At 41.0% G+C, this 27,423-nt stretch overlaps 1 protein-coding gene across 3 annotated transcripts in view; it reads right to left on the bottom strand.

Moving 5' to 3' along the window:
• Positions 1–2,040: 2,040 nt before the first annotated feature.
• The window catches only part of LOC131446295 (netrin receptor UNC5D-like), a 197,249-nt gene continuing 171,866 nt past the window's right edge, over positions 2,041–27,423 (bottom strand). For all 3 annotated transcript variants that reach the window (XM_058617442.1, XM_058617441.1, XM_058617440.1), the window contains 6 exons: positions 23,812–23,983; positions 15,989–16,219; positions 10,525–10,674; positions 7,555–7,719; positions 5,715–5,893; positions 2,041–3,271 (listed from right to left, as the gene is read on the bottom strand). In XM_058617442.1, the coding sequence (XP_058473425.1) occupies positions 3,070–3,271; positions 5,715–5,893; positions 7,555–7,719; positions 10,525–10,674; positions 15,989–16,219; positions 23,812–23,983 (1,099 nt within the window). In that variant the 3' untranslated portion in view covers positions 2,041–3,069. The remainder of the gene's footprint in view (positions 3,272–5,714; positions 5,894–7,554; positions 7,720–10,524; positions 10,675–15,988; positions 16,220–23,811; positions 23,984–27,423) is intronic.

The following is a 27,423-nucleotide window of genomic DNA, read 5'->3' as shown; positions in this document are numbered from 1 at the left end:
AGACATTTCCCAGGTAATTATTGGAGATTAACCCACATTTTTAGGATTGTTAAGTCTTTTTAACTGATCTACAGTTTGGCATTGTTCGGCTTGATTCTTGTGTCGGGGCGTCTCAGAGCAGGTACTAAAAAAAGTACCTGGTACCAGGTACTGTGCTAGTGGAAACGTAACTTAACCATGCCAAGTTGAGGCGGGTCAAGCCGGTGGAAACACGCCATAAGACTTTAGACAAGATCAATAATATTGCGATCGATTGTGTGACTGAGAAAAACCCACAAAATTGGGTGAGAAAAGCTGGTGAGAAAAGCTAGTTCCTGCTAGATTTGCAAAAAATAGGTGATGTCAAGAAACATAAAATGAAGCCTTACATCAGAATTTTTGTGACTAAGCAACTCAGTAACTAATTGTGAAACTTCATAATGAAATAAATGATTAGTTGCACCCTCAAGATTTGAATGAAATATATAGAGAAAATGTTGTGACATACTCGCAGCTGTAATTCATTTGCTCGCGGTTGAAATCCTTCTGTTTCACAGCAGCCAGATGTTGCTGGTTAAAAATCAGGATGCCTCTATGTGAGTCCCAGTCGTAAGTGTTAAATGTTTTACAAGTCTTAGTCTTTTTTTTTTTTTACTGTGACTTTCGCAGCTCGTATAGATAAGAGTACAAGTTGGAATCATTCCCAGTTTGGTTGCTTGGCAAACATGGTTCAAAGGAAATGGATTTGCACTAACTGAACTGTCAAGAGGATTTTGGTGTCCCACTGCAGAACCAGCATGAGAACACTTGAATCTGCAGCCTTTCCTTTGGCAGCTTCGAGATGATACTGGCAGTCCTCGTAACAGTGAACAGTTGGTCATTTTGGGGAAAATGAATGATATTTTATTTCTTTGCTTCACTGCCGAGAGTTAGTTTAGAAGATAAATGCATCTTTTAAATCCTTTCCACTAAATATATGGCATAAAAAAACAGGAAATAAATCAGTTCACCTGGTTAATAACGATGTTTTAGGATGTTTGTAATGTAATCCACGTTAATTCTTGAAAGATTAAAAACAATTTTTTTCCCAGTTTGTCCCTACTGATCCGTTGTACAGTAACACATACAGAAAGTATTGTTCATGTTTTTATGTCCTTTATATCCTTATTAATTTACCCGTTTTAGTGTTTTACACTGGCTCTTGATTTGTTTTTGAATCTTGACCTGGTTGAGCTTGAGCAGATGTTTTGCCACTATTCCAGAGCCAGCGTCATCTTTCTTAAAATGGTCTTTATCTGAGCCGTTTTGTTTTTTCCGTCTTCCAGCTTCTCCCCCGCGGTTGATTTAGCAGAGATTTCTATGCCGGATGCTCTTCCTGACGCAACCCTCCCATTTATCCAGGCTTGGGACCAGCATTTCAGAGTATGTGGTCCCTCTGTGGCTGGGGTCAGTTTAGAATGTCCAATTAATAATAATAAACAAAGGAGATTTGCTTATAATTCTGTTGGAAACAACCGTTACATCAATACACATATAATTATTATCATTGTTGTATCACTGAGGCAGATTTTGATCGTCCCATGTTAGTTGTTGACCCTGTTGCAGTAATTTAATTGATGAATCACTTGTGCAAACACAAGTTTAATTTAAGTGCTTAGACAAAGCAGAGGAGGAGGATACAGTTCCAGATTAAATTCTAATCCAGTCCAAAAAGTGCGATCAAACTGCTCTTTTACAACGGAATAATAGCAGCAATGTTACCCTTGGCCTGGACGTCTGTTTTAATTAAATTTAAGGTTATAACACACAGATTCAGGCATGTTGGCAGGTTTAAACAGCCACACAATGCAACATCAACTCAGGTTATTGGAAATGCCATCGAACGAAGTGGAGTTCCATAGATTTGTAATATCTTCCTGTGAAATTGGACTTTGTATGGTCCTCTGTTTCATCTCTCTGCTGAATACAGTTTTTGACTGTCGCTGCTCCACTGCAGGGGGATGTCAGGCCTTTAAAGAACTGAATTCATTACTTAAATGAAAGGAGAGAGCCAACACAGAGTTCAACACAAAGTCACTTTATTAAGTTTAGGGGCAGGTGGAGCGACTGAATGCGGGGGGCGGTAGTGGTGGTTGATATCTTCCTGATGAAGATTTCTTCAGCTCTCGCTGCCTCTCTTTTGTCCTCTAACAGGCAGAGAGGAAGCCTCTGCTTGAACAAAGTGGCTCCAGGTAATAATGTCCGAGGAGTTGATTAAAAAAGAGAAGGTAGGTCCAGTAAAATACCAAAATCTAAAGTCAAAAGTAAAGAAAAAAAAAAGAAGAAAGGTGTCAAGGACGCTGATGGGTTTAAGAATGTTGTTTGTTAAATTGACTTGTTATCTATGTGAGCCACATCCTTATGCTTCTTTAACGAGCACATGGACATCATTAGACCGTTTCAAATCAGTGTGGACCGTCACGATAATTATCTCTGACACAATCATATGGATCCCGGGTTTTGACAGATTCTTTTTTTTCTCTTTTTTTTTTTCATCATCTAACGTCCGCGGTAACAGTAGAGACGTGGGGCGCGGCAAGAAAAGGAAGCAATAGGAGATCTAGAAAATGAATGACAACATAATGACATTACACTCAACATTTTGACAGCCCAGGAGAGTGTTTGACGGCAGGCGCCAACACATCAGATCCAGGGAAGGTCATGACACCAGTCTGACTGACAGTCTGTCTAAAACATACTCTATCCTCCACACACCGATACCCATAATCCCGCGACACAAGTGGTGGGACGTGTCCTCTGAAGAATCGAGACGCTGACATTTCCCAGTCAAAGATGGGAGTGGAATACTCCCACACACTTTCCAAAAAAGATTTTGTTGGTGCCTCTTGATAACATGATCCCTCACAGTTGCTCCATGTTCCCCCCGTGTGTCTGTCTGCGTGTGTGCCATTTGGTTCAGCAGTCTAGCAGAGAGGTCCCCCTTTAGTAACAGTCAAAAACCCTGCTGTCCTCTTCACGCCTCCTCCTCCTCTTCATCAGCGTTCATGCAGTTAAGGTTCATCATGACTTCATCTGCTGTAAAACCTCGCCCTACCCAAGTTTGGCGAATGCCGAGTCCTGCTCTTCTCTGCTGCAGGCGAGTGTCGTGGACGTGGCGGGAGACTGGACCTTGCCTATTTCCTCTAGGGCACTGGCCAGAGAGTCCAGGTCACCCGAGTCCTGGTGCTGGGCCTCCCAAAGACTCAGAATCACCGATGACGGGCTCTCCTGACATGCAAAGTAGCACAGGTTCCTGCCGGCCAGAAAACGAGAGGCATTAGACGAGATAAGGAGATAACACGGGATTTTAATGCTCAGTACTTGCCCAGGAAGTATTTAGCCACCAGGGGGCGACACTGGGGAAGAGCAATTTGGGTAAAATCTCAATTATTGCAGTGTTTTTCAAGTATTCAAAATGATATGGAGCATTACCGTATGAGATACCATCAAAAATATTAACTTTTTAAATTAAAAGAAGGAAAAGATGATAAATATATGAATTGTTTGAAAAGTTCAAACTTCTTAACTTTTGCCAAGTGTGTGAAGTGGGGAAAAGTGCCAGTACTCCCCTTATCCACATGAGTCTGTATTAGTAAATCAGTAAACACTAAATTATGAAATCTTTGAGTAAATAAGATACCAAAAGATGTAAGTAATGTTTCTATTTACAGTATTTAAAAATAAACATGCATATTTAGATTATCCTTAACATTTCCAACAATATCTTCTACCGCTTTATCCTCCACATGAGGGTCGCAGGGGGCACAGGTGCCAATCCCAGCTGACATAGGGTGAAATGAGGGGCACAGCCTGGACAGATCGCCAGTCCATCACAGGGCGAGATATTGTTCTTGTTTAACAGTAAAAAAAACCCAAACATCTAGAGTTTAGAGTTCAAACACTAGATTCTTGCAAGAACGGGTGAACGTCACCGCGCAAATAAAAGTGCCGGGATCGGACAGTACTGGCCCAATTCAAGCACTGTTTTGCTGCTCAGACACACACATTTCCCCACATGTAGCCTACATAGCAGCTTTTACAATTTTGCTGATTGTTTTGTTTCAAATTGCAATTTTGATTTGAAAACAACTCCTTCTGAATGGAAGTCTGTCCTGAGGAGTTAGTGGTCTCAATCACTCGTTTCAGGTCTTCTTTATTAGCACATGATGTCAATTTTGTATATAACATTCCCATTTAAAGGAACATAGGTGATGTTGAGCGGACACAGAGAGCTTGTTTTGAAACACTTTTTATATACTGTACAGTCTATATGTTGAATAAGTAAATCCCCGGCTTTACAGTCTAAATAAATACATCAACAAATAAATCCAATAAAATATTACACCTGAAATAATAATGCTTGTTTTTCTTTTAACCAGCGTTTTCATCTAATATTTCAATTTGCACATGACAGACTGACAAAATAACAACTGACTCCTGCTCCATTAGTGAAGAAGGCAAATATTTTTCCACACAAAGGTTTACCTGCTAAAAAATGCTGCCGCCTTCTTCACAGAAACCTGCACTGGAGTTTTCAAACATTCAAGGTGAAACATCCAAGGTGATAAAACATTATCTTTGAATGGAGGAGGACTTTAATGAAATGTTTTTAATTCATATTGTACAATAACCAGAAAATGCCTTTATTAAAACTAAACAACATCAATTCATGTAACTTGATTAATCAGCGCGTGATAATCAGAATGGAACAATTAAGCAGGTTCGTTTCAAGGCTGACCGGGGTTATGGAGCGGTGTCTGCTGCTGTTATACCACCTATCCAACAGAGGGCAGTGTTTCATTACAATGAGGATTTCCTTGACTGTCCTCTCCCCACGTTACCTCCTCAGTGTGACAACATTCTCCCAAATTCAGAGAAATAATTACAAAAAAAGCCAGCTCAGACATTCCTGTTACATGATTCTGGCTGTGTTTTTTTAATAAGATGAAAAGGGGGAAAAATCTGAAATTCTTTCCCTTCTTCAGTCACCAACTTTGGGTTTAAGTTAAATTCCCTGGTCACAGTGTCTGTCACAGCTTCTTAGTCAATTTTTCCCCTCTCAGGTTTTTATTTTTTTCCAGAAGTCTTCATGGTTATAAGCACTTGATTACTGACTCCTCTCCTGAAGCTCCAAGTGAGATCACCAAACAGCTACAGAAAAGAAAAAAAAAAGAAACTCCACAGCCTACGCAAATACTGACCTGACACCACCTCTGGAGACTTACGCAAGGGGCACATGCAGATCTGCTGCTAATGAGGAGCGAACGCATGAACACATCTTCTCGCCAGAGGCTGGTCAGTCAGCGCTCTGAGACCTTTCTGCAAAAACACGGCATCTTTCTCTCCGTTTATTCTGACTCTGTTAAGATGCCCCCCCCCCCCGGTGCCCTGCGCCCCCGCTGCATGTGTTTCTACATCTATAATGAAATCAGCAATGTGGCGTGCCACTGAAGGCTGGTGGCTGATGGAAGATTAGGGCTGACACGGTGCCTAAATTCTAGATTAAAAATAGTATTCAAAGTGTTTGGGGGCGACCGGAATATGCAAAAAAAGAAAAACCCAAAAAAAACAAACAATCATACGAGCTGATTCATGTGTCTGAGCTCGAGCATCGCATGCATGACTCAGCAGTAGGCAGCTGAAGACTGAGGAAGTGAGTGGTACGTCTGTAGGTTTCAGAGTGCTATAATTCATACCTGTCTATGTGGAGCTTTTGAGCCAAGAGCTGCCAGTCCTTCCCCTTGGCATTAGCGGTGTCAAAGGTGGCGCTGATGCGCTGGCGGATAGACGGGGGGATTTTAAAGGCCCTTGACCCTGTCTGAGAGGTGATGGTGCAGTCTGACTGAGTGAAAAAGGGAACCACTCCCTTTTCATTCTGCTCACAAGGAAGAAAAAGAGCGAGGTGTCAGGGTGAGACGGAAAGTGCCACGCTTAAATTCCCGGCCACTGAAATATGAAGACAAGGACAAGGACTTATCCAGACAACTTTCAGTCTTTACATGAAAAGCTCCCCCAAGAGGCTCATTAAGCAAGCGCTTAAATACAATCAAGAGTTATTCAGTTTTATAAAGGAAGCCATGAATATTTGTGTGCATTTTCAGTTTGTGCATTACAAAAAAAACACAAACAAAAGTCTTCAAATCTCACACTTGTAGATTTGACTCTTGAAGGAGGTGGAAAAGTTGGCGTGTCAGTACAATGGAAATGGTCTGAGCAAAGGAAAGAGGACGTGAAGAATTCACTCGACGGACACTCCAGCTTCTGCATTTCACTCGGCTCCAGAAACAGTAAGTGGAGGGGAGAGGAGGTGTGAGTGGACTGATGAGAAAGCAAGAAGCAAATGTTGCAGCAATATGGAACTGAAGAACATGATGCCATGGACGGATGGATGGATGGATAGATATTTAAATATTTACAGTATTTTATACAATGTTCTGAATGTTCTCAGTACAACACAAGAATATGTCTGGCTTTATAACCTTTATTTCCTGTTCTTCATCCTTATATTTATTTAAAATTTGTATTTTGTATATTCGTTTAAACTGAGTTATGTTTTTACGCTGCTTTAATTCAGCTGTTAGACTGTTCCATCATTTAACCCCCGAGATTGATAACACACATCATTTTTAAAGTTGTTTTTTTATTTAGTTTCCATCTTTCTGTCTTTTTATTATATATTTTTATTTATTTATACTTTTTTTAATTTGTGTGGTCTCCCTATCCTGCGTTATTTATTAATCTAATCACCCTTTTCTGCATTATATATATTGGTTGAATATTGCCTTTGTACAGGCAATATTGTACGCCTGCACCTCAACACAGTAACACAAAATGCTAAAAGTAATGAACAATATATCGACAGATATTGGTGCTATGTATTTATTTATGTCATCAAGTTTTGTCTTGTTAGCCATCTGTGGTGACACGACGTGAACTTACTCCAAATATTCGCTTTACAGAAAAATACAGAGCATTTCGGCCGCTTTTTTCCATGACTATGTTTAAATGTACAGTATATACAGAGGCTATAAGAACATGCAATATAGAGTGTCTTAAATCCTTCTTTTCAGCATAACCAAGGCAATACGATTTTTATTTTTTTTATTTTAACACACCTGAGCAAAAAGTACTCAAAATGTTTGAAATCGGATAGAATTTGTGAATTTTGCAAATACATCACAGTTCAGCGTTGACTTGGCTCGTTTTCATGACAACAAGAAAAGAAAAACAATCTAATTTTGTGACTTCTGCACAATTATTGCCACTTTATATCACAACTAAAAATGTGATATAAAATGAATCATAACTTTGTCTAAACAACACATTAGAAGACGAAACCCCCCCCCCCCCCCACATTTTTTAAAGCCTGAATATGTGACCTATAAACACACACTCACAGGATGTCCATATAAGGAGTTGTGTATTATGCCCATGGCAAATTAGCACTAAAGGTTAAGCGAATCCTCTAAAATTGCGTTTCGCGATGAATGTTAATTGACGTCTAACTACTGTCTCCGCCCTGAGCACTTTACTCACCTCCACCACAGACGTATAGACCTGGAGTATCTGCTCCTCGCCTTTGACCTGCCGCACGTTGATCTTGCAGGAGAGCTGCGACGAGGAGTGGCTGTATCGCTCCAAAGAGAAGGCACACTGCAGGGGACGCTGGTTACTGGCCCACACCTGAGAAAAGGAGAACTCCTGCAGCGTGGGGAGGCGAGGGTGGGCGGACAGTGAGAACGATGGAAGCATTAGACGGAGGAGACAACAAACTCATTAAACCGCTGCTAAAGACATTCGTTATTTGAACCCGGCTTCGCCACCCACTTTGCTGTTTACATGATTAATTAAGGCCGAACGAGTAGCCTCTTTAGCCAATCAATGATGTTGCCTAATCAAGCAGTTTACCCGTCACACAAAAAAACAACAGCAGCAGCCGGTCGAGCCCTGGGGACGAAAATGCATCCTCCACTAATGACAGAGCGGGAGTCATCTGTGCAGAAATATAATAAATCACTGCTGCTCATGAAAATTAAGTTATGGGGCATCACGCATACTGTGTGGCTAATTTTACATGCAGTCAGTAGTCGGTCCATATATATTACAGAGCAAAGGCCATGTTTTATGCAGTAATTATCTATACCATGAGAAGTGGATTAGTATTCCCAGAGGTACAAATAAAGATAATTTTTCTCATGCAAATGTCTGCTACATCAAAATGTCTAATGAGTGTTATGGTTAAGTGCAAATATATTTAAATATCTGTATCAGTGCCTGTGTGTCTGTAAACACTACATATATATATATACATAATAATATATATAATAATTGGTATATATATATACATATATATACATATATATATATATATATATATATATATATATATATATATATATATATAGACCGATTTTCACATTGAACTGAAGAAATTATAAATAATCTTTTCTATCATCAGGTGAAAAAAAATTCACACTTACATAATAAAAAGATTTTAAATTAAATCACTTAAGGTGCACAGGGATGTGTTTCATTTAAGAGAATAGAATATAAATGGGAAATCTTGTGTTATTTATTACAATGAGCCATTTTCTTCTTTTTGTTCCTGTGCCATCTACATTTTTCTTTTCAGATCACACCACGTGAACTCACTTTACTCTGATTCTTAGTTATTCTTCCATCGCCCTGGAGTGTGTGTGTCTCATTCACTCGTTGTATTTGTAAATGTTATGTTTTTATTCTTGAGGGACGTGGAAGAGAAGGTGGATCGATAAAAGGTAGATGTGAACGAGTGCAATGGAAAGGCTTGCGGCAAATAAGAGAGGACGATTATTACAAATCCCCCCCCCCCCCCCCCCCCCCCCCCACACACACTTCTGCATTTCCATGTGTTTTGGCAATTTCATCCATTCATCGTCTACTGCTTTATCCTCCACATGAGGGTCGGTGGAGCCAATCCCAGCTGACATAGGGTGAAAGGCTGGGTACACCGTGGACAGATTGCCAGTCCTTCACGGGGACACACAGAGACAAACAACCATCCACTCTCAGACTCACACCTGCGGTCAAACCGGAGGAAACCAGAGAAAACCCACGCACACACGCGTCCACCACGCAAACTCCATGCAGAAACAATGTTAATTTGAAGAACTATGAAGTTTAGCGCCACCCAGTGATTATCTAAGTGAACCAGCTCTGAATATTGGCTTTAAATGCTCCTTTCCTTTTTCCAAAATGATGATACATATGCATGGAAACCAAGCTAATGACTACATGAAAAACTCATTCTCCGTAAGGATTTACAGCACACACGTCTGTATTTTATGTATCATGGCAATTATCAGTGATATATGGGATAAATCATTGACAGATAGGACAGCATCTCAGTCCTGACTCACTATGGTCTGCCATTTAGTGACGTCTGGATTATGCAATAATATAAAATCCTTCTCTAAAGGTTTTCTTTAGTAAAAAATAAAGCAAATCACTCATTTCCCCCACTGATATTTTCTTATTCTCACTTTCTGGTAACATGGAGCCTTGGGTTCTCCCACAGTCCACTCTAAATTGAGTGTCAGTGTGAATGTAAGAGTGAATGGTTGTTTTGTCTCTGCGTGTTTGACCTGCGATGGACTTGCGACCTGTCCAGGGTGTTCCCCACCTTTAAACCCTGTGTCAGCTGGGTTTGGCTCCAGTGACCCGCGACCCTCACGTGGAGGATAAAGTGGTAGACAATGAACGAAACGAACGAACGGCCGAATTATCCAGCTTCAGCTGCATTCCATTTCAAACGTGACAACTGAAAAAACCCAAAGTAACAGAGCGAATGAAATCCAAAAGGCCAATTTCTTCCATTACCGACCACTGCGTGACCCAGACCACGGCGCAGCGAGAGCAGGTCAAGAACACTGTTTTACAGATGAATCATCCTCTCTTTACATCCATCAAACAGGAGGACGGCTGCAAGTGAAAGCCTTCTTCGAGAATGGAAGCATATAGTCATCTTCCCTGTAGGATCTCACACAGTTGGCTCTTCCCTCCACAAGAAAAGCCTTGTTGGAACTCTGGAGGCACTACGGTGGGCTAATTTTGCTAATGGGATGTCACTGGTGGGATAAACATCACAGGGCAGATCAGCACATGCAGCATGTAGACCCCTAAGAAGATAAGTATGGGATGTGGATCTGTATGACTGCCTGGCAGTCATAATTAAATTTGTATAGGCGTGTGTGTGTTTGGATGAGATAGATAGTCTCAGTGAAGTCACGCTGTGCCCTTGTTGCTGTCCTTTCAGACCAAGTAAGAAGCAGGGAAAAAAGTGCAGAAGAAAGTTCTATAAAGTAAAAAAAAAAAAAAGAGAGGGGGCTGAAAAGATGAAGATGCACAGGTGTGCTCCCGCAGAAGCTGTACTGGGTTTAATTTAGATCTGAGATACAGTAAAACCTGCTCACTGCTTTGCATCCCTTCATTGGAAATGACACAGACTCACGGTTGGAGGCTGCCTACCTGGCAGGTGGTGAAAGGTTTGATGCTCCAGAGTAGCTGAGGGACGTCCTGGATGGACACCTGGAGGCTGAAAGTGTTCCCCCTGAACAGCATCATTTTCGGCTCCTCCAGCAGTCGCCCACCCCTGTTGCGCTCGCCCACGACCACTTCCTGATCAGGAAAGGTCACGTGCGTCAGAGAAGTGGAGAAAAAAAGGGGTTGAAGAAGACATTATTAGCTACAGCTAAAATACATGAACGACATAGTAGTTAAATAGTACAAACAAACCCTTATCTTTACACATAACACGCATATAAAGGTAAGTTTGTAAGTTGCGGGTCATACTTTCCACGTCCACGTGTCCACAGAGGTCTGGCGTAAATTCCGTCATCGCTATAAACGTGGAAGTAACTAAAGGTCTGACTTCCTGTCTATGTGTGGCACTTCCTGTCTGCTTTCTTAACAATGTCGTGCAAACACTCGTAACTTCTAATAACAAACTGCAGACGGCAGCTTCATTTCCACATCCATGTAACAACACGCCGTGGGAGGACGACATGAGGAAGTTGCCTCATGTAACGTATGAGGATATTTTTTATTATTTTGTGCTGTCGCACAGTGTGGGCCTTTATGAAATGAAATAACGAATCAATTAAAGCAACTATATCAGCTTAATTGTGAGCTTAACTTATAATTGGCTGTGGTTTTACCAGTGGATGCTGATGTCGCCTTGGATGCTTTACCGGAGTTTCTGGTACTGGACGGTCTTTTGAAGGTTGATTTTTAATAGAGTGAAATGAACAGACATACCACATTGTGTTTAAAAATGTTTTTACGGCGTACTGCATCCACATTTCCGTTTTATTTGCAGCTAATGATCAAAACATTTGCTTAAACCAACTTCTGTTATAGCAACCGCTGACTGCACACATGATACCTGTTTTCTAGAAGCGATATAATATGTCAAAGTTGTTGTACTGCTGCTGCTGCAGTGAAGTGAAGCTTCGTGATACAGTATTTACTGTGTATTAGATTTAAAAATATGATGGAGCATCAACACGTCAGGTAACATCAAAAGATTCACTTTTATACTGCAAAAATGAAAACCTTTTAATTGGCAGAGAACAATCAAAATAGAACAAAGAAATCCTTCAAAATGTACTTTACTGTGCTTCGCTTCAAAGAGCCCTTTTGATTTGGAAATGATTAACTGTGCATCCGTAAAAAAAGACCTGTTCCACATGTAATAAATAAACGGCAGGAAAGGTAAGAAAAACATAAAACATGGTTTTGAAAAACTAATTCAATTCAATAATTTAAATTCTACACTCTGGACTTTAAATAATATTTTGAAGAGCAAAAATTAATTGACTAAAGAGAATGATCATCAAGTCTTTTCATACCAATTTAAAGAGGAAACTGACAACTTTAGTCTTTCTAGCTTTCCAGATGTTAACAATATTCAGTCATTGTTACAAAATCCCAGCAGTAGACACTGATAAGGGCAGAACACTAGCTCCTGAAGAAGTTATCAACACCACTATTGGAGATAACGGAGGACGAGGAGGAAGAAGTATGTCCGCAGCATAGTAATTACAGCCTGAGTAACAATATTGCCTCACACAAGTGATCAAAAATAGTGGGATGTGGCATTTAGAATGAAGTAGCAGGAGGAAAAGCCAGCAGGATGTAAACTGACTCGACATTTTTCAGTAAGAACTGCAGCCCAGTAGCCAACAGGATTAAAGAAGGTAAAGGCAAAGGACAATATAAACACATGTGCTTCTATTGCCATTACACTGTGCAGTCAGTTTCAACAACAACATCGATGACAGGTTTCAGACAAAGGTGCCGATTTTAGCTTCAACAATTGAATTCTGCAGCAACGCTGCAAAGGTTTGGGCTGTTTCAGCCTCTGGACTGTGATTCAACGCAGGACCTCTGTGGCCTGGTCGTCATCATCCTGGAAACGGTGACATGTGATTCTCTGACATTTTTATAAACCAAATTAGTGACTGGAAAAATATAATTGGCACATAAACCGGAGTACGAATAAAAAAACTGTTTTAGTTCCTGGAACTTTTGCAGTGAAACATTTTCTCAAAACCAATTTCAGAAAAAGTGCCGACATTACTGGAAAAACAGATAGAGAACGAGAGACGTGGGGGAACAAACTTGCATGAAAACAAATTATTGTCTAAAGAGAGATAACATATTAATTCTACTACACACAATATGCTTTTATGAATAGCTTTTTCTTCGGTGCGCTGCTTATGCACCTTGTGAACCAATTTTCCTCCTATGCTGTGGGCATAATGAAAATAAAAACAATGCTAAAACAGAAAAAATGAGCTGTGCTGTGTGGATCTTCAAGCTGTCAGAACACACCCACAGTGAGAAGTTGAGTCAGCCGTTACTTTTCCATGCACAGTTAAGTTGAACTGCAGCTGTAGCTTGACTATGCAGTTTAATTGGACGACTGCCCTTGACCCACAGTGTAGGCACTGGTGGGGAATTGATTTGTTGGAGAGCGTCTGCCTCCACTCCGCTGGGTGGTGATATGCCCTTGTTGCAGCTTGTGCGTATTACTGTACGTGGGTTCTGGTTGACCTATCACCCCACAGAATAAAACAACTTTAGCTGGCGGTTAATTGGTAGCATGTTGAGTGCCATTCTGAGACTTCTAAATATTTAATTCTGTCATAAATTCCTGTCTTTTTCAGTCCAATTTCCGGGTCAAAGCTCTGGGGTGGGAAGTGCGGAGAACAAGCAGAGTGCGAAGGCCACTTTGGCTCCTATTTAATGTAAACATGCAACAGTAATTTATCTGCCATCCGCGTTCATCTGAGAATTTTAGTCAGACATGTTTATATGTATTTAAAAAGTTTGAGGTGGTTTAAAGGTGCTTTTCCAATGCATAGTTCCAGCACAACTCGGCTTGGTGCAGCTCGACTCCACTTGTTTTTATAGTATCTGGCACCTAGTACTTTTTTAGTTCCTGCTCTATGTAGCTTCCAAGCGAGGTAGTTAAATGTGACATCCATGAGTTTTTAATTTTAATTTTTTTAGTTACTTTATTAATCCCCTTAGGGAAATTTTTCTCTGCATTTTGACCCATCCTAGAATAAGGAGCAGTGGGCTGCCACACTGAGTAGCGCCCGGGGAGCAATGGGGGTTGGGTACTTTGCTCAGGGGTACCCCAGCACTTTCGACCTGGTGGGGACTTGAACCGGCGACGTTTCGGTTACAAGCCAAGTTCCCTTTCCACTTGGCCACATGGTGCCCCTGTGTCATGAGTGCGACGTCCGACACAGGAATCAAAATGAAAAGTGCTGAACTGTAGATCAGTTAAAAATACTTGCTGAAAACGGGTGTTTATCTCCAAAATATAGCAAGTATTTAGCCAAAGCACTGCCGAAAGACAGCGACAATAAGCGGCAAGCTACATCACAACCCCTTCCGCCATATTTCAGTGTCAGACGGGAAGTACTGAACGATTCTCTGACCAAATCTTTTTAATTAACTGATTCTAATGATTCAGTTACACCGAAAACAACTGCTTTACAAGTCACTAGTCACTCATTTGTGTGTGTCGCGTATAAAGCGCCGCCATGGCAGTTTCATGCAGCCGCGCTATGATGACTCCGCCCACATTGAGGAGGTACGACAGTAATAGAAAACGATACCTCATCCACCATCCACGAAACGATCACAGCACAGTCCGTACGAGTGACAAACCCACACAGCCTCCAAATAAGACAAAGAGAGCAGCACCATGTTTTTGTTGGACACATAAACAGAGAAAAATCAATCTTTGGTCAGTGGTGTAGTTTTTGGCTTCCAGCCACTGTAAATGTTCCCAAAATCTTTAGAGTAAAGTAACACGTGTGAATGTGTTTCCATGCTCGTGTGTGTTTGTCTCAAGATTTTTAGATCCCGGGGAAACAAGGACCGCTGTGGGTGTGAGTCCGACATGCACCGTGCTTATCAGCCACACAGCACAGAGAGCAGGGAAATGCAAAGAATACAGTCTGGCCTGAACCTGATCGATTCCTGCTTCAAGCTCACAGGGGAAATTAATTGTCGTATGAAGCACAAACAACAGCCAACAAAAGAAGAACAAATGAACAAATAACCAAGTCTGACTGATGGAGAGGAAAAGTGAATTGGCTCTTGGCACCGACATCCAATTTCTCTTTGTTCGCAAGCAATTCTACATCTTGAATGACGCTGCGAGTGAAGCAGGACTTTGGCATGGTGGAACAACCATCACCTCTACGACCACTAAAAACGTCTCTGTTTAATTAAGAAAGGAAACAAATTACTCCAGTTTTACCTTTTCTTTGGCTGCAGAACGTTTGAGCAAAAAAAACAAATTTTGTGTATTTGTGAATGAGCCCACAAAATGACAAAGTGGACGTGCAACGGAGACGGTTCTCCATCACTTTAACGTGTTCACATGCTTGTCACATGGAGAACAATCCTCAAACACATTTAATTAACAGAGAGCAAATGAAATGACACAAAGAGAGGGCAGAGAAGCAACCTTTGAGCATCTGTTGTCTTTGTAAGTAAAAATCCCATCTCCCAGTGGCGGTGTTACTGCGATCTTCAGTGGAGCACAGAAAAAAAGTCCCCAGACAGCACTTGATCTAAGCAAAACCGCCAGCCATGCCAACCCCGAACACCAATGACTAAAAGGTGCTACTTGTTTCATGTGACACTTTATTAAGCTGATCCAACACAACGCGACGAGAGGGAAGAGGTTTTGATGTTGTGGCAAAGCAGTGTCACTGCATGTGCGCGTCCTATTTTGAGAAGTTCACTCTCGACCATCTGTTATTTCGTTTTTAAAAACGTATTTTTGAAATTTTAATAAGCCAATTTCACGGCGGACACTTTGACAGGTCACAGCAGGAGAGGCGCACACATGTAAATGATCAAATTAATGATGGCCAAGTTCCATTAATTTTAGCTCGCATGGTTTCAGGGCGCATGCTGGCTCTGTCACACTGTCCTGAACTGTTTTCAGTGACACCACCGCTTTCTTTCCCTGCTAGAACAAGTCAAAATGTCTGCAGTGAAAGCCACGTCATTAAAACTAATAACAATAATAAAACTTTTAGCCACTTCACGACAGTATGGTTGTAAAAATGCTGATGTGTGTAAAAAAAAAAAAAAAAAGTACAGAACTAATTTCCATTCAATTTTGTAGAAGGTTGGAGTTTGACCCAAGAAAGATTCTGTAAAATTTTGGAGTGGATTTGATTAAGTGGGTGGATAGAGGTATTAGTTTTAAGTGTTGGCGGGGATAATTGGAGCACTTTTGACTGTTTCTATGTAATATGAAAATATTTTTTTGCATCCTGTTGAATGCACCCTCATGCAAAACAAAAAAGTGAATTCATGTTTATAAAACTGACACTCTCCTCCTTGGAACCAAATAAGTAATATTTTCTATTGCATCCTCCCTCATCCTTCATACCTGAAAAGCTTGGGGTGTGTCATCCACACAGTAGACCCTGAGGGTGAAGCCCAGAGAGTTGCTCATATCTGGACTCCCAAATACAGCCAGCCTCAGCCGCTTGGTCGCCTCCTGGTTCAGCGGCTCCCCCACCAGGGCGTAGCGGCCCGGGTGCTCCAGCAACACGTGACATCTCTGGGCCTCCAGCAGACAGTAGCAGGATGTGCTCTCCTCGTCCACAGACATCACTTCCTGTGGAGGAACGTATGCGGCATATCAGGAGAGACAGTTTGTTTCTGCAGCACTGAACACATGCCGAGTCATTAGTGGTTCAATTTGGGGGTTAATTGTGAGATCAGTTCAGTACTCGAAGCCTGTCTTGTGCGTAATTTTTGATTTTGAGGATTCAGCACTCGGCTATACAGCACAGTGGAGCTAAAGCTGCATCCATATTATGACATTTTGATTTGAGCTTTTAACCCTTAGAACGCAGAGGATTTTTGCTGCTTTTTTCCATTTCTATGTTTAAACCTACAGTATATACAGAGGCTATAAGAATGCATTATAGAATGTCTTATATCCTTTTTTTCCCAGCACATAGGCAATTTAATGGAATTGTTTTTTTACTTTCACTAGCTATATAAACACACCTGAGCAAAAAGTACTCAAAATGTTTAAAATTGGATTTACTTTGTGAAATTTCAAAGAAAAACTTAATTTTTTTAAATTATTTTTGTGATTTTTTGTGAATTCTGCACAATTATTGCTACTTTATATCTCTACTAAAAATGTGATATAAAATTAATCATTTGACCCCACCCCCTCGGCATGTAGAGGAATCAAACACACAACCTTCGAGTTGAAAGACGACTCCCTCTACCACTGAGCTACCACCGCATACCCAAGTCATAATTTTGAGATAGTATCCCATAATGATGAGATGCTAAGTCATAATAATAATCATATAATTAGGAGGTATTTAGTATCTCAGTAATTATGAGGATATATCTCATAATTATGAGATAGTAAAGAAAGTAAGTACATTTGGGTTCTCTAGTATGGCTGTAGTCTAAGTTAGGTGAAGATTTCAAATACAGCCATGTGATTCATGCTACTACTTTGCACATTTTAATGATCAGGGGATACTTACTGTTCTCGAAAAAAAAAAATCAATCAATGGCCATGTAGTTATTAGGGATGCTATTAAGACACTTTACAAACAGTAAAGTAGAGATTTTCTCTCAGACACAGACAGATAGGATGAGGAACTGAGAAGAGTTGAATAAGAGCCAAACAAATAATGACACATCTCACTACACAGATGGTGATATAGTAACAGTGACTAAATGGATTCGCGGGGTGCAGTCGTATCTGTTAGCCGAGTGCTCAATCCTCCCTAAATCACCTTTGAAGCAAAACTCTGACCCACAGGTCCATTCTGCATATGGCACGTTTGACTGAATATGAAGCAGTACCGAGTCATATAATGGGCCCACAGCTTCGTAAACCTGCCCCATTAGCACTGCAGCAGACATGAGGGATCTCCATAACATAGCTCATCCCCGCCAGGCAGCTGCGGAGAAATGATGGAGTCAAACTCCAGCGGTACAAACGCACAGGCTTTAATGGGAATGGCACTGAGAGGCAGACGGAATGGGAGAGAGTGGTGGGGAGGGAAGGCAGAGGGGAAGAGAGACCTCCAACTCCCATTATATCACTAATTCCACAGATTAGGGTTTGAGTGAGCATCCTTCCTGAGATAAAGGGCTCATTATTTCACAGTGACAGAGACAGGTCATGTCGTCACATTTTCTTGGAGAACATCTCTTCCAGTTCCCTGAACCTGTCTATATCCTGTGACTGCCTCCGCTGCTCCCCTCAGTGATGGGACTTTTTGATAGCTCCCTTTTGTGCAATGTGTCTGCTGGCAAATTACATCTGTGCAAATGTCACATGGACAGAAAGGACCAGGCGAGGAGAGAGCCACTGGCCTTCCAAGGTCACACACACACACACACACACACACACCGTGACACCATTGTCACTGTCTTGAAGAAGTTTCCCCAAAGCTTTGTGATGAGGTTACTTCAATATTAAAGGAGCATCTCAGAGATGTCCACTGAGCTAAGATGGTGCATGAAAATGGATAGTGGATGTTTGGATTGAAGTCAGGTGTCTGAGCAAGTCCTCCGAGAGGAAGCTCTGTAGTGCAGAGTTGAAGGCCTTTTCAGAGGTGTTATTTTTACTCCGAGAGCCCGGTGTGAGAAAAAGAAAATCTCACAGCAGTAAACACAACGATAGATCTATAATGCATTTAGAAGAAATAAAGTGTTAAATTATTAAAGGTCCCATATTGTAGAGAGGGACATTTCCATGTTTTTTTAGCAGGGCTGGGTGCCGTATAAAACCTGTGAAAGTATCATTTCCCCACCTACTGAGAAATGCACACCGCACACACACAGAAATGGTGCCTTAAAATAAGCTGTGAGAACTTAGTGTGATTGTGTGATGTCATCAGACACACACATCCCACACAGACCCACTGTTCAACCTTTATTTCTTTATTTTTTTAAATCTTCAAGATCATAATCTTCTAATTAAACAAATGTGTACCCTCCATAGACATCTGTGCTTTTCTTTTTTGATTATGTTTAAAAGTGCAGAAGAGGTTTATGTTGAGGTCAAATGAGAAAGATACTCATCCATCCTTTATCCTCCACCGGAGGGTCACAGGGGGTGCTGTGCCGATCTCAGCTGACGTAGGCGGGGTACACCCTTGATAATTCACCAGTCTTCACAGGGCCACACATAGAGACAAACAACCATTCACTCTCACACCTATAGTCAATTTAAAGTGACCATTTGACCTAATAGCCCATATTGCCTGTTTTTGGACTGTGAAGAAGCCGGAGAACCTGGAGAAAACCCACACACACAGAGAGAACATGCAAACTCCATGCAGAAAGGCCCTTGTTCCATCCGGGGCTCAAACCCGGGTCTTCCTGCTGCAAAGGCAAGAGTGCTAACCACTACACCAACCGTGTGGCCAGTGTGTTTTCATGCATGTTTTAAAGTCCAATTTTAGTTTTCTTAATGTCATGTAAACGATACCAAAGTCGAGCTATAGCATTAGTCGGACTAACATACCTAGATAATGCTGGATAATGTGATTCATAGTCCGATTACTCGGACTTGGCGTTCTGCGCATGCACCAAAAATTCCTCCCCCGGTTTTTGACCAGGAAGTAGAAGGAGATGACGTATGAACTGGTGGCGTCGTTCTTCGGACAACACAAGAGCCATGCTCGATCTAATTTGTATCGCGATTAACACGTACGACAGGTGCGAAACGGCACGATCCATCTCGCCGTTTGTTGTTTTTTCCGTGACGTAAAGGTCAACAGGAAACTGATTCAATAAGAGAGGCTGAGTCAGACGTACACGGCCAATAAATCGATTTCCTCCTCCGCAACTCTGCAAGTTGTCCGATCGCCCGTCTTAGTCAGACTAAAACTGTGCATGTAAACATACTCAGTGTATGGAGTGTGGAATTCTCTTGACAATAATTTCAAGGGCTGCAGAAATATTACAAAGTTTATAAAAAAAAGTATATTGAAAAAGAAAAAAAATGCTGCATCCATCGCTGGTGTGTAGTTTTGAAGTGTTGGACTTGAGCAAAAAATAAATGCAATGAAATGTTAAAGCTTCAGGGAAGGCACATATTTCACCGAGCAAATAAATCTCTCTCCTTGCAGCGTATAGTGTAGCCTCCTACCACGGAAATTCCAGCTTCTTCATTAGTACAGAGTTAAATATAAGGACACAGAGACTCAGTGGGGATACGTGTGGATACAGGCCAAGGTGAAGTGGGGGGGGGGGGGGGGGATTTCCTTTGTAACCATTAATATTGAGGCCTGAACCTCACCTGGGGCCTCATTTAGAAAGCTTGTGTACACATAGAAGAAGACGTATGCCACTTTCCATGCTTGAACATGAGCAGAAATGTACGGTCCTTCGCGGGAACTCTGACCCACATAAACAGGAGAGAAGAGAAACTGCTCAATTTCTCATTGTGTGAAATTCCTCTTCATCCCTCTTCTCCCTGCGTTTGAATGAATGTTAATCTGGAGCGTTTTTCTGACTATTTATGGGCAACTATGGGCGTTACCTGAAGCTCGCAAAAGATGCACTGGTTTGTGAGTTGATTGTGATTTATAAAGGGTGACTGGCGTGGGGCGTGCGTGCGTGCGTATGGTTTCATAAATCAGCATATATATGTAAACACTTTCTGTGTTAAGTTTTCAGGCGGACAAACGCACAGTTCTATAAATGAGGCCCCTGGTGAGTCAGGAGTTGATATAACGGCACATGCTATAGTCATGTAGCCAGTTTATTCATCTGTTCCTTGTATTGTAAACAAAAACACAACCTATTCATTGAAATGTGTATTGAATCATAGCAAATGTTTCAAACTTACTCAAGAAATCAACATTTTATAAATGCAACCTAACCCTATCGTCAATAAACTACAGGCATAAATATTAATATAGACAAGTTCAACTAGTTTACATAAATAAGTTGTGTGTCCAGATTTTTATTTTTATGTTTAATAAATGCTAGCCTTGTGAGAAGTGTGACGAGCGTGATGATACTGTGGGAAACTAAGTAGCCTTGGTGGACGTTGCTTTCATGAGTTTTATCTTTTAACTTCATCAACACAAAACCAGGTGGTCATTCTGAAGTTACCAGACGACAAAGGAAACACTGCACAAACCACTTAATCCCGGGACGCCAGTATATCATAGCACAACCTTTACTCGCTCAGACCTGGAATTGACAACCATTCAGACGGCTGAAAAGAAGTGGAGAGTTCTGAATGTGTCTCCTCCCTCCCTCAGTTCTCCCCTCTGTCCGTCCATCACTCAATCTTTATTTATATAGCACTTTTCACACAGATAAAGTAAAGTGCTTCACATAAAAAACACCCACACAGACACATTCACGCACCTCAATGTATACAAGTAAGATATTAAAGCCAGGATCGATAGTACATGGAAAAGAAGTTCCATCTGCCCTCCTGTTTCTCCTCCTTTGATTACCTGCATCTGCCCCAAAGTGTTCCACCTGTGTCTCACTGTCTCCCCTCCCCTCGTGTATGTACCTGCCCTTCTCTAGTGATCTTTGCCAGTTCGTCTTTGTCCTTAGAGTCAAGCGTTCCGTCATTTCTATCGTCTGTGAGCATATTCCGACCTGCTTTCTTACTACTGACTACGATTTTGCCTGCGATTTCAGGTTCAGTAAAAGTTAATTTCAAGTTCAAGGCCCAAAAGAGTTAAGCCCAATGAAAACACATGTTTTCACATATAATATCAAATATCATGAGCAATAATGACACTATATCACACCATTAAAACACACCACATATTATTCTCAGCAAATGCAAAACATAATCAGCGAGGATAACAACATTGACACACAGCAACGACGGCACAGCTCCACAACATTACGGCGACAAATGTGAGCGTCTGTGTGTTATGGGATGATTTAAGCCATGATTTTATCTGAGGTTTAAAAAGAGCAATGCTGTGGAACTCTCTCAATCAATTCACCACGCACTCAACGCTGAGATTTTAATTACTGGAGGAAATGATATCATTTGATCAGAGTGTTCATAAACATGTGGGTTCCGAGCAGCTTGTCTTTTGGTGAAATAATAGAAATAACACTGATTTAAAGTAGTGAAAGAAAAAACATTACAAATGACAAATAACAATTGTGAAACTAACTATATACAGAGGTGTGATCTGGGGGCCAATAAGCATCTAATCTGATTAAGGGGGGGCCATTCTAGAAAAAAAAGTGGGGAAAAAAACAACTGTTCAGTAGTGGGTGAGCAATTTATCCATTCATCCATTCATCCATCCATCTTCGACCACTTTATCCTCCATATGAGGGTCGCAGGGACGCTATGCCAATCTCTGGGTGAGCAATATGAGCTAAAAATTGCAAGACAATATTCCATCACGGTATATATTCATGATGATATTTCACAGAATTTCAAAGTAAAAGTGCTTATTTTGATATGGAACGATGTGTACTTCACAATAAAAACATATAAGATGCAAAATAAAACTATTCATATCAAAAACACAGAAGTAAATCTAAAATGAAGTTAATAATAACGTGGACAACTGTAATTAAAGCACCAAACACGCTTAAATATATGTATGAATATAGTAGAATGTAATACATTTAATAATGCAATAGTTACAACTAAATGTCTTATTATTATTATATATAAAAACATTGCTAGCAAACATATTTAGTATTATATTCTGTCTATATTCCATCACCTCGCTGGCAGCTGTGCCATTACAACATGATATTAAATGGTGGGCCACATGTAATCAATCGAGGGGCCGCATGTGACCCACGGGCCACCAGTTTGACACCTTACTATTAATATTTAATATATTGTTTGCTATATTTTCCAGGCCAAACTTAGAGTAATCACTCATAATTTGCACATAGATGTGTGTGTACATCTCTCCTTCTAATGTTAATTTCCCCACATTCAGAGTTGACAGATTTTGTGAAAAATCGAATGTTGTAAAATACCATTATAATTAAAGTGGCAAAGAAATGAGTGTTTCAGTGACTAATAGCCATCATTTGCATTTTTCGTCTGACATGACTTTTAATGTATGACAGCATGAGGGTAAAGCTTGAAAGGCTGAATTTCATGCGGGATGATGAATCTGAAGTGGCAACCCTGAAATCGGCTCTGTGTTCGCATGACTACACCGCAGGATGAGAATTCTCGCTGTTTATCAGGTCATATTGATAATCTCGGTGCTGGTGACAGCTGTGCGTTTCTACTCATTGGCATTCTGTGCTGATGTGCCGGAGATTTTTGTCGTTGGTGTTGTTACTCTGCCTCTGTTTAGTCCTCATGGACACAAACGACTGTTAGTAACAGTCCTTCATCGGAAAATGAGCTCAGTCAAGCAAAACTATCAGACCTGACTCAGTAAAATGTTTAGGTGGATATAGCAACAGCACAGGGGCAGACGGGGAGTAGAAGCTCAAACTGCTGAACAACTGGGTTTTTTTAGCAGTAGAATTCTAATTTATCTGGGCGGTTCTTCGAGTTTTCAGTTTGGCACCAGCAGCCCATGTGGAGGATAAAACAGTAGATAATGGATAGATTAAGTAAGAAAACTGTGTCCAAAAATGCTGAAGTAAAACCTACAATTCAATTCCTGTTTTCTTGCTTTTCCAAATGTATGTACGCCCAAAATAAATATGTCAATGACTGATTGATAACTAATGCACAACCCAAATGAAGTACTTAAACAACAGTCCCAAATTAAGTTACAAACCATCCAGTGTTAAAAGGAAGATCAGTAAAGAACAGTGAAGGCACAAAAGAAGAGAATAACCAATCCTTATCACAACCCATCGTTAACATGCACTTGACGAAAAGGTCTTTATTGTATCTCTGATTTACACTTGGGCCCAAACCATGGCACAGCATCACATAGTCTTCTGTGTGCTACAAACACATTGTCTTTTAAAGTTAAATATCTCCCTAAATAGTTGTGTAGTAGAGTTGTTTCCTTCTTTGTATTGTAGAATTCTACTACAAAACATTTACTAGCTATCGTATCCCACATTGTTTATTATCCTTATTGCTATATTTTGCATGTATACCTTTAGATTGCTTTTTTTCAGGTTAAGAGTAAAGAGACAGTGATTTTAATGCAATGGTCGTTGTTTTATTTAGTTACACGCCACACTTTTAAACACAAAAACTGTACAACAGAAAAACAAACAAACCCTCACCTCCCATTTGTTGTCCTGCATTTGTCTCTTTAGCCGAATGGTCCAGTTACCAGCAGCAACCTCTCCACAGTGGGCTACGGTCATGGCTATGGGACAGGACAGGTCAAGGCCCGGTGGTCCATACGTGACTGCAGGACTCAGAAAGATCTCTGGCCCTTCCTCGAACAACGTGCTGCACACACAGAGGTAAAGACACACGTCAAATCATGATTATCAAAGCAATGTCTCTTTTCCTTTCTGCACTTATGAGCAACGTTGTGTTCAAGCGGCATATAAATATGAGGATAAGGATCTTCTAATTAGCCACTGCTTAATCAAACATTAAGATAGGAGAGTGTGACCCTCGTCTCCCAGCAAAGTAAACTAAAAATCCTTGGACCCTCATGATGAATCAGTCGTCGACACACATACACACACACACTCATACAGATCGAGGAAGATTAAAGCACCAAGACTAATGGACAGCAGGGGCTGGGGAGGACAGGCTTTAGCACAGAGCATGTAAGCTTTGTGAGTCGATGGAGCTTATGAAGCCTGCTCTGGCCAGCCTGGTGACAGATTAGCCAGGCCAAGCTGCTCTTGGCCAGGGGCCCAATTTTGGGCGGGAAGCCCTGAAGACTGAGAGCAATCGATGGGACCACCATCAGTCATGAAGCTGGCCAGGCTGGACACCTCACACACACACACACACACAGGAGGTGATATTGGTGCTGTTGTCACTGGAGCAGCATGGACACTTCACAGCATCATTAATTCAACTCCAGTGGGCACAAACCCTGACACGGAGAAACACAGATGTGCATGCAGCCCAACACACACACACACAGCACAACAGAGAGCAAATGAGTTACACATCAAAAGTCATTTTTTCTACCGTTCAGACTTGACACATTATGTCAATGTCTACATGAGACCAAGTCAATAACTGTGTCCCAGTTCAATATAGATATATGAGAAGACTAATGTTTTACGCCAGCTGCAAGAACCTAATAGAGCCTTTTCCTTTGTCAAATAGTGAATATTTCCCATTTAAGGTTTATAAAAGCCAAATGTGACAGCGACAATGATCTTGTGTTGTTCAACAACGGTACAAAACACAAAGATATTGAAATAAAAGGAGGTATGCCTCAGAGAAAACCTCTATTCAGTTGGGACTGCTAATCAAAGCGAGTGGGGAACTGAGTGTTTTATTTCAATAAAATAAAAAATAAAAAATAGCACAGCTTTAGCTTCCATCCTTAAAACGGTGACTAATAAAACATATGAGCTGTTAAATGAGTATGACAGAGATGGAAGATGTGAGCTTTGAAATGTGTGAGTGTTACTTGTTCCCACAACACTGACCTTGCTGGTCCTAATGAGGCAAAACCTCATTTCAAAGATTTGAAATTGTGGTTAGGTTAAAGGGGAATTCCAGTATTTTTCTACCCTGTGCCCTGTGTTTATAGTTGTGGGCGTGCACGTGAATAGTACTTACACAACTTTTCAGAATTGCTCCAGTAATCGTACGGGGCAATAGCACCATTCCAGAAAAGTGCTTGTATTCGCCAATAAATGGCTCGGATTGTTATTGGAAGCAAGGGCGTAGGTTTGGTTACAAGACTGGTGGGGACACCTGCGCTCTCTCTCTCGAAAGCAAGAGTGAGTACTATTCACGTACATTTATAAACAAATAGTAAAAATACTGTAATTTCCCTTGAAGGTTGGGGATAAGCATTACTTTTGTGAAGGCTGTCCAAATGAATGGAAGTCAATGCAGTGTCCTACGAAGAACAGCTGTGTGAATGTGTATTTGTGTGAGAGTGTTTCAACATGAGAGACCGTGTGTGGCCGAGGTATTTCAGCTCCTGCTGTTTCTGGTGCCAAAGTGTTGTGCGAGACATTCTTCTTCTTTACTCGTCTCTATTACACTGTTACCACTCGACTCAAAAAGAAAATTAAAGGAGGTTCTGCTCTGCAGTCTGAAATTGAAATCACACATTTTGAGAGCACTGCGGTCCTGCAGCGGCACTTTTGTGCTAATCAGCCCAAGGCTCAGAGGAAACCAAGGTTACCTGCTGCTGAGACTATGGTAATTAGCCAGATTGCCCGCGAGCAAAGCCTTAAGATGGTTATTTAGTGTCTCTGATAGTGGTTGTGTGAACAAGAAAACATATCTCCAGTAGACTGGGGATATTAATTAGGTCTCGTCTCATATGTGTAGTGCAAACAACGTACACTCATATGCCCCTTCATTTGATACTAAGGAAGGGCATGAATATGAGATTATTCATTGGATTATAAAGAAGTCTAGCTGATGTGAGTATTCAGAATTATATAAAAAAGATATACAAATGTTCTCTGCTATAAGTCTTTGCTTCAAAATGCAAAACTGACACTTGAGTAATTTCTTCACTGGGGTTGCTGTAGAAACAATGTTGCCTAAAGTAGACTTAAAGTAAAGTGGCTTATTCTAACGCCACAAAAAACTAATTATACCTTTTTAATTTAACCTATGTACTCATATTTATGGGTTGCATAATTAATTTCTGCCCATAAATCCTCCTTAATGACACTAGAGCTTTACAATGTCAATGGTGTATTTACAGCTTGCTGCATGTTGTCCCTTCGTGGCCAAGAATTAAGGTAGATTTAAATTTAAGGGGAACGTTGTGTTTCAAACGTCCTCGAAAACTGTTATTCCAAAGTGAAGTTTGGTAACTCAGCAGAATAAAATGACATCAAAAACAACAAATAACCAAATAGTCTCAGGTGGGCATGTACAGAAGTTGTCTCCTTGCAAAGTTTGCTCAAAGCCACGGAGCACCTTTGCTGAAAACTTGTGTGAGTCGCATTATATTTGGCGTATTTGTCACACGCCAAAATCTCTGTCCTTGGACTACCCACAGTCTCCTGATCACACATTAAACAACCTTGTAAAGCCCAGAGGACGGTCGAAAGCTCTTGTGAACATCTGAAACCGATCCAGAGCTGATCGATTCCCATTCTTTGCCGCGGAGAGCGCGGTCTTATGTAGATGGTCGAGGTTTGAATGGGAAGAAAGGATCCAATTTCTCCCCCGGACTCGGCGGCTGTCAGAAGATAGGCTTTGACTGACAGCTCAGTGGTGCACGGGCTCCTGCAGCTTCTTAAACTACAGCCAGAGAAGTAAACAGCACCAGGCTTATCAGGGCAAAGCAGGAGTCTGGAGGGCAGCAGCTTGGCTAAACGGGGGAACTCTGGGCAGGAGAGCGAACAAATCGCCCGCTAACTGAGCTCTGAGCCGCAACCTTTATGCGACCTTTGATCGCTATCTTCATCCAGATGATCGTGTCATTGAGGTGAGATGACAGATGGATTTCAGTTGGCACTTCATGTCACTTTTGGCTCTCTCTTGAATGTTCACATAAAGTTTTACTGAGCCCAGTATTTAGCTGTGGGTTTGTTAGTAATTATTGATTAGACTTTTGTAGAGGACTTTGTTTTCATTATAATCCAAATTTTACTTGTCAGTATTCATTAGTATTTTCTTTAGGCGTGTTTTTGTTTAATGTAGTTTTATTTATTATATTGGAAAACCTGTTTTTTTTGTTTTTACCAAAGAAGCAGACGAGGATTCCATTACTCTTTTGT

This window comes from Solea solea, chromosome 19 (assembly GCF_958295425.1).
Source record: "Solea solea chromosome 19, fSolSol10.1, whole genome shotgun sequence".
NCBI lineage: Eukaryota > Metazoa > Chordata > Actinopteri > Pleuronectiformes > Soleidae > Solea > Solea solea.
This window is presented reverse-complemented; position numbering and strand designations above follow the sequence as displayed.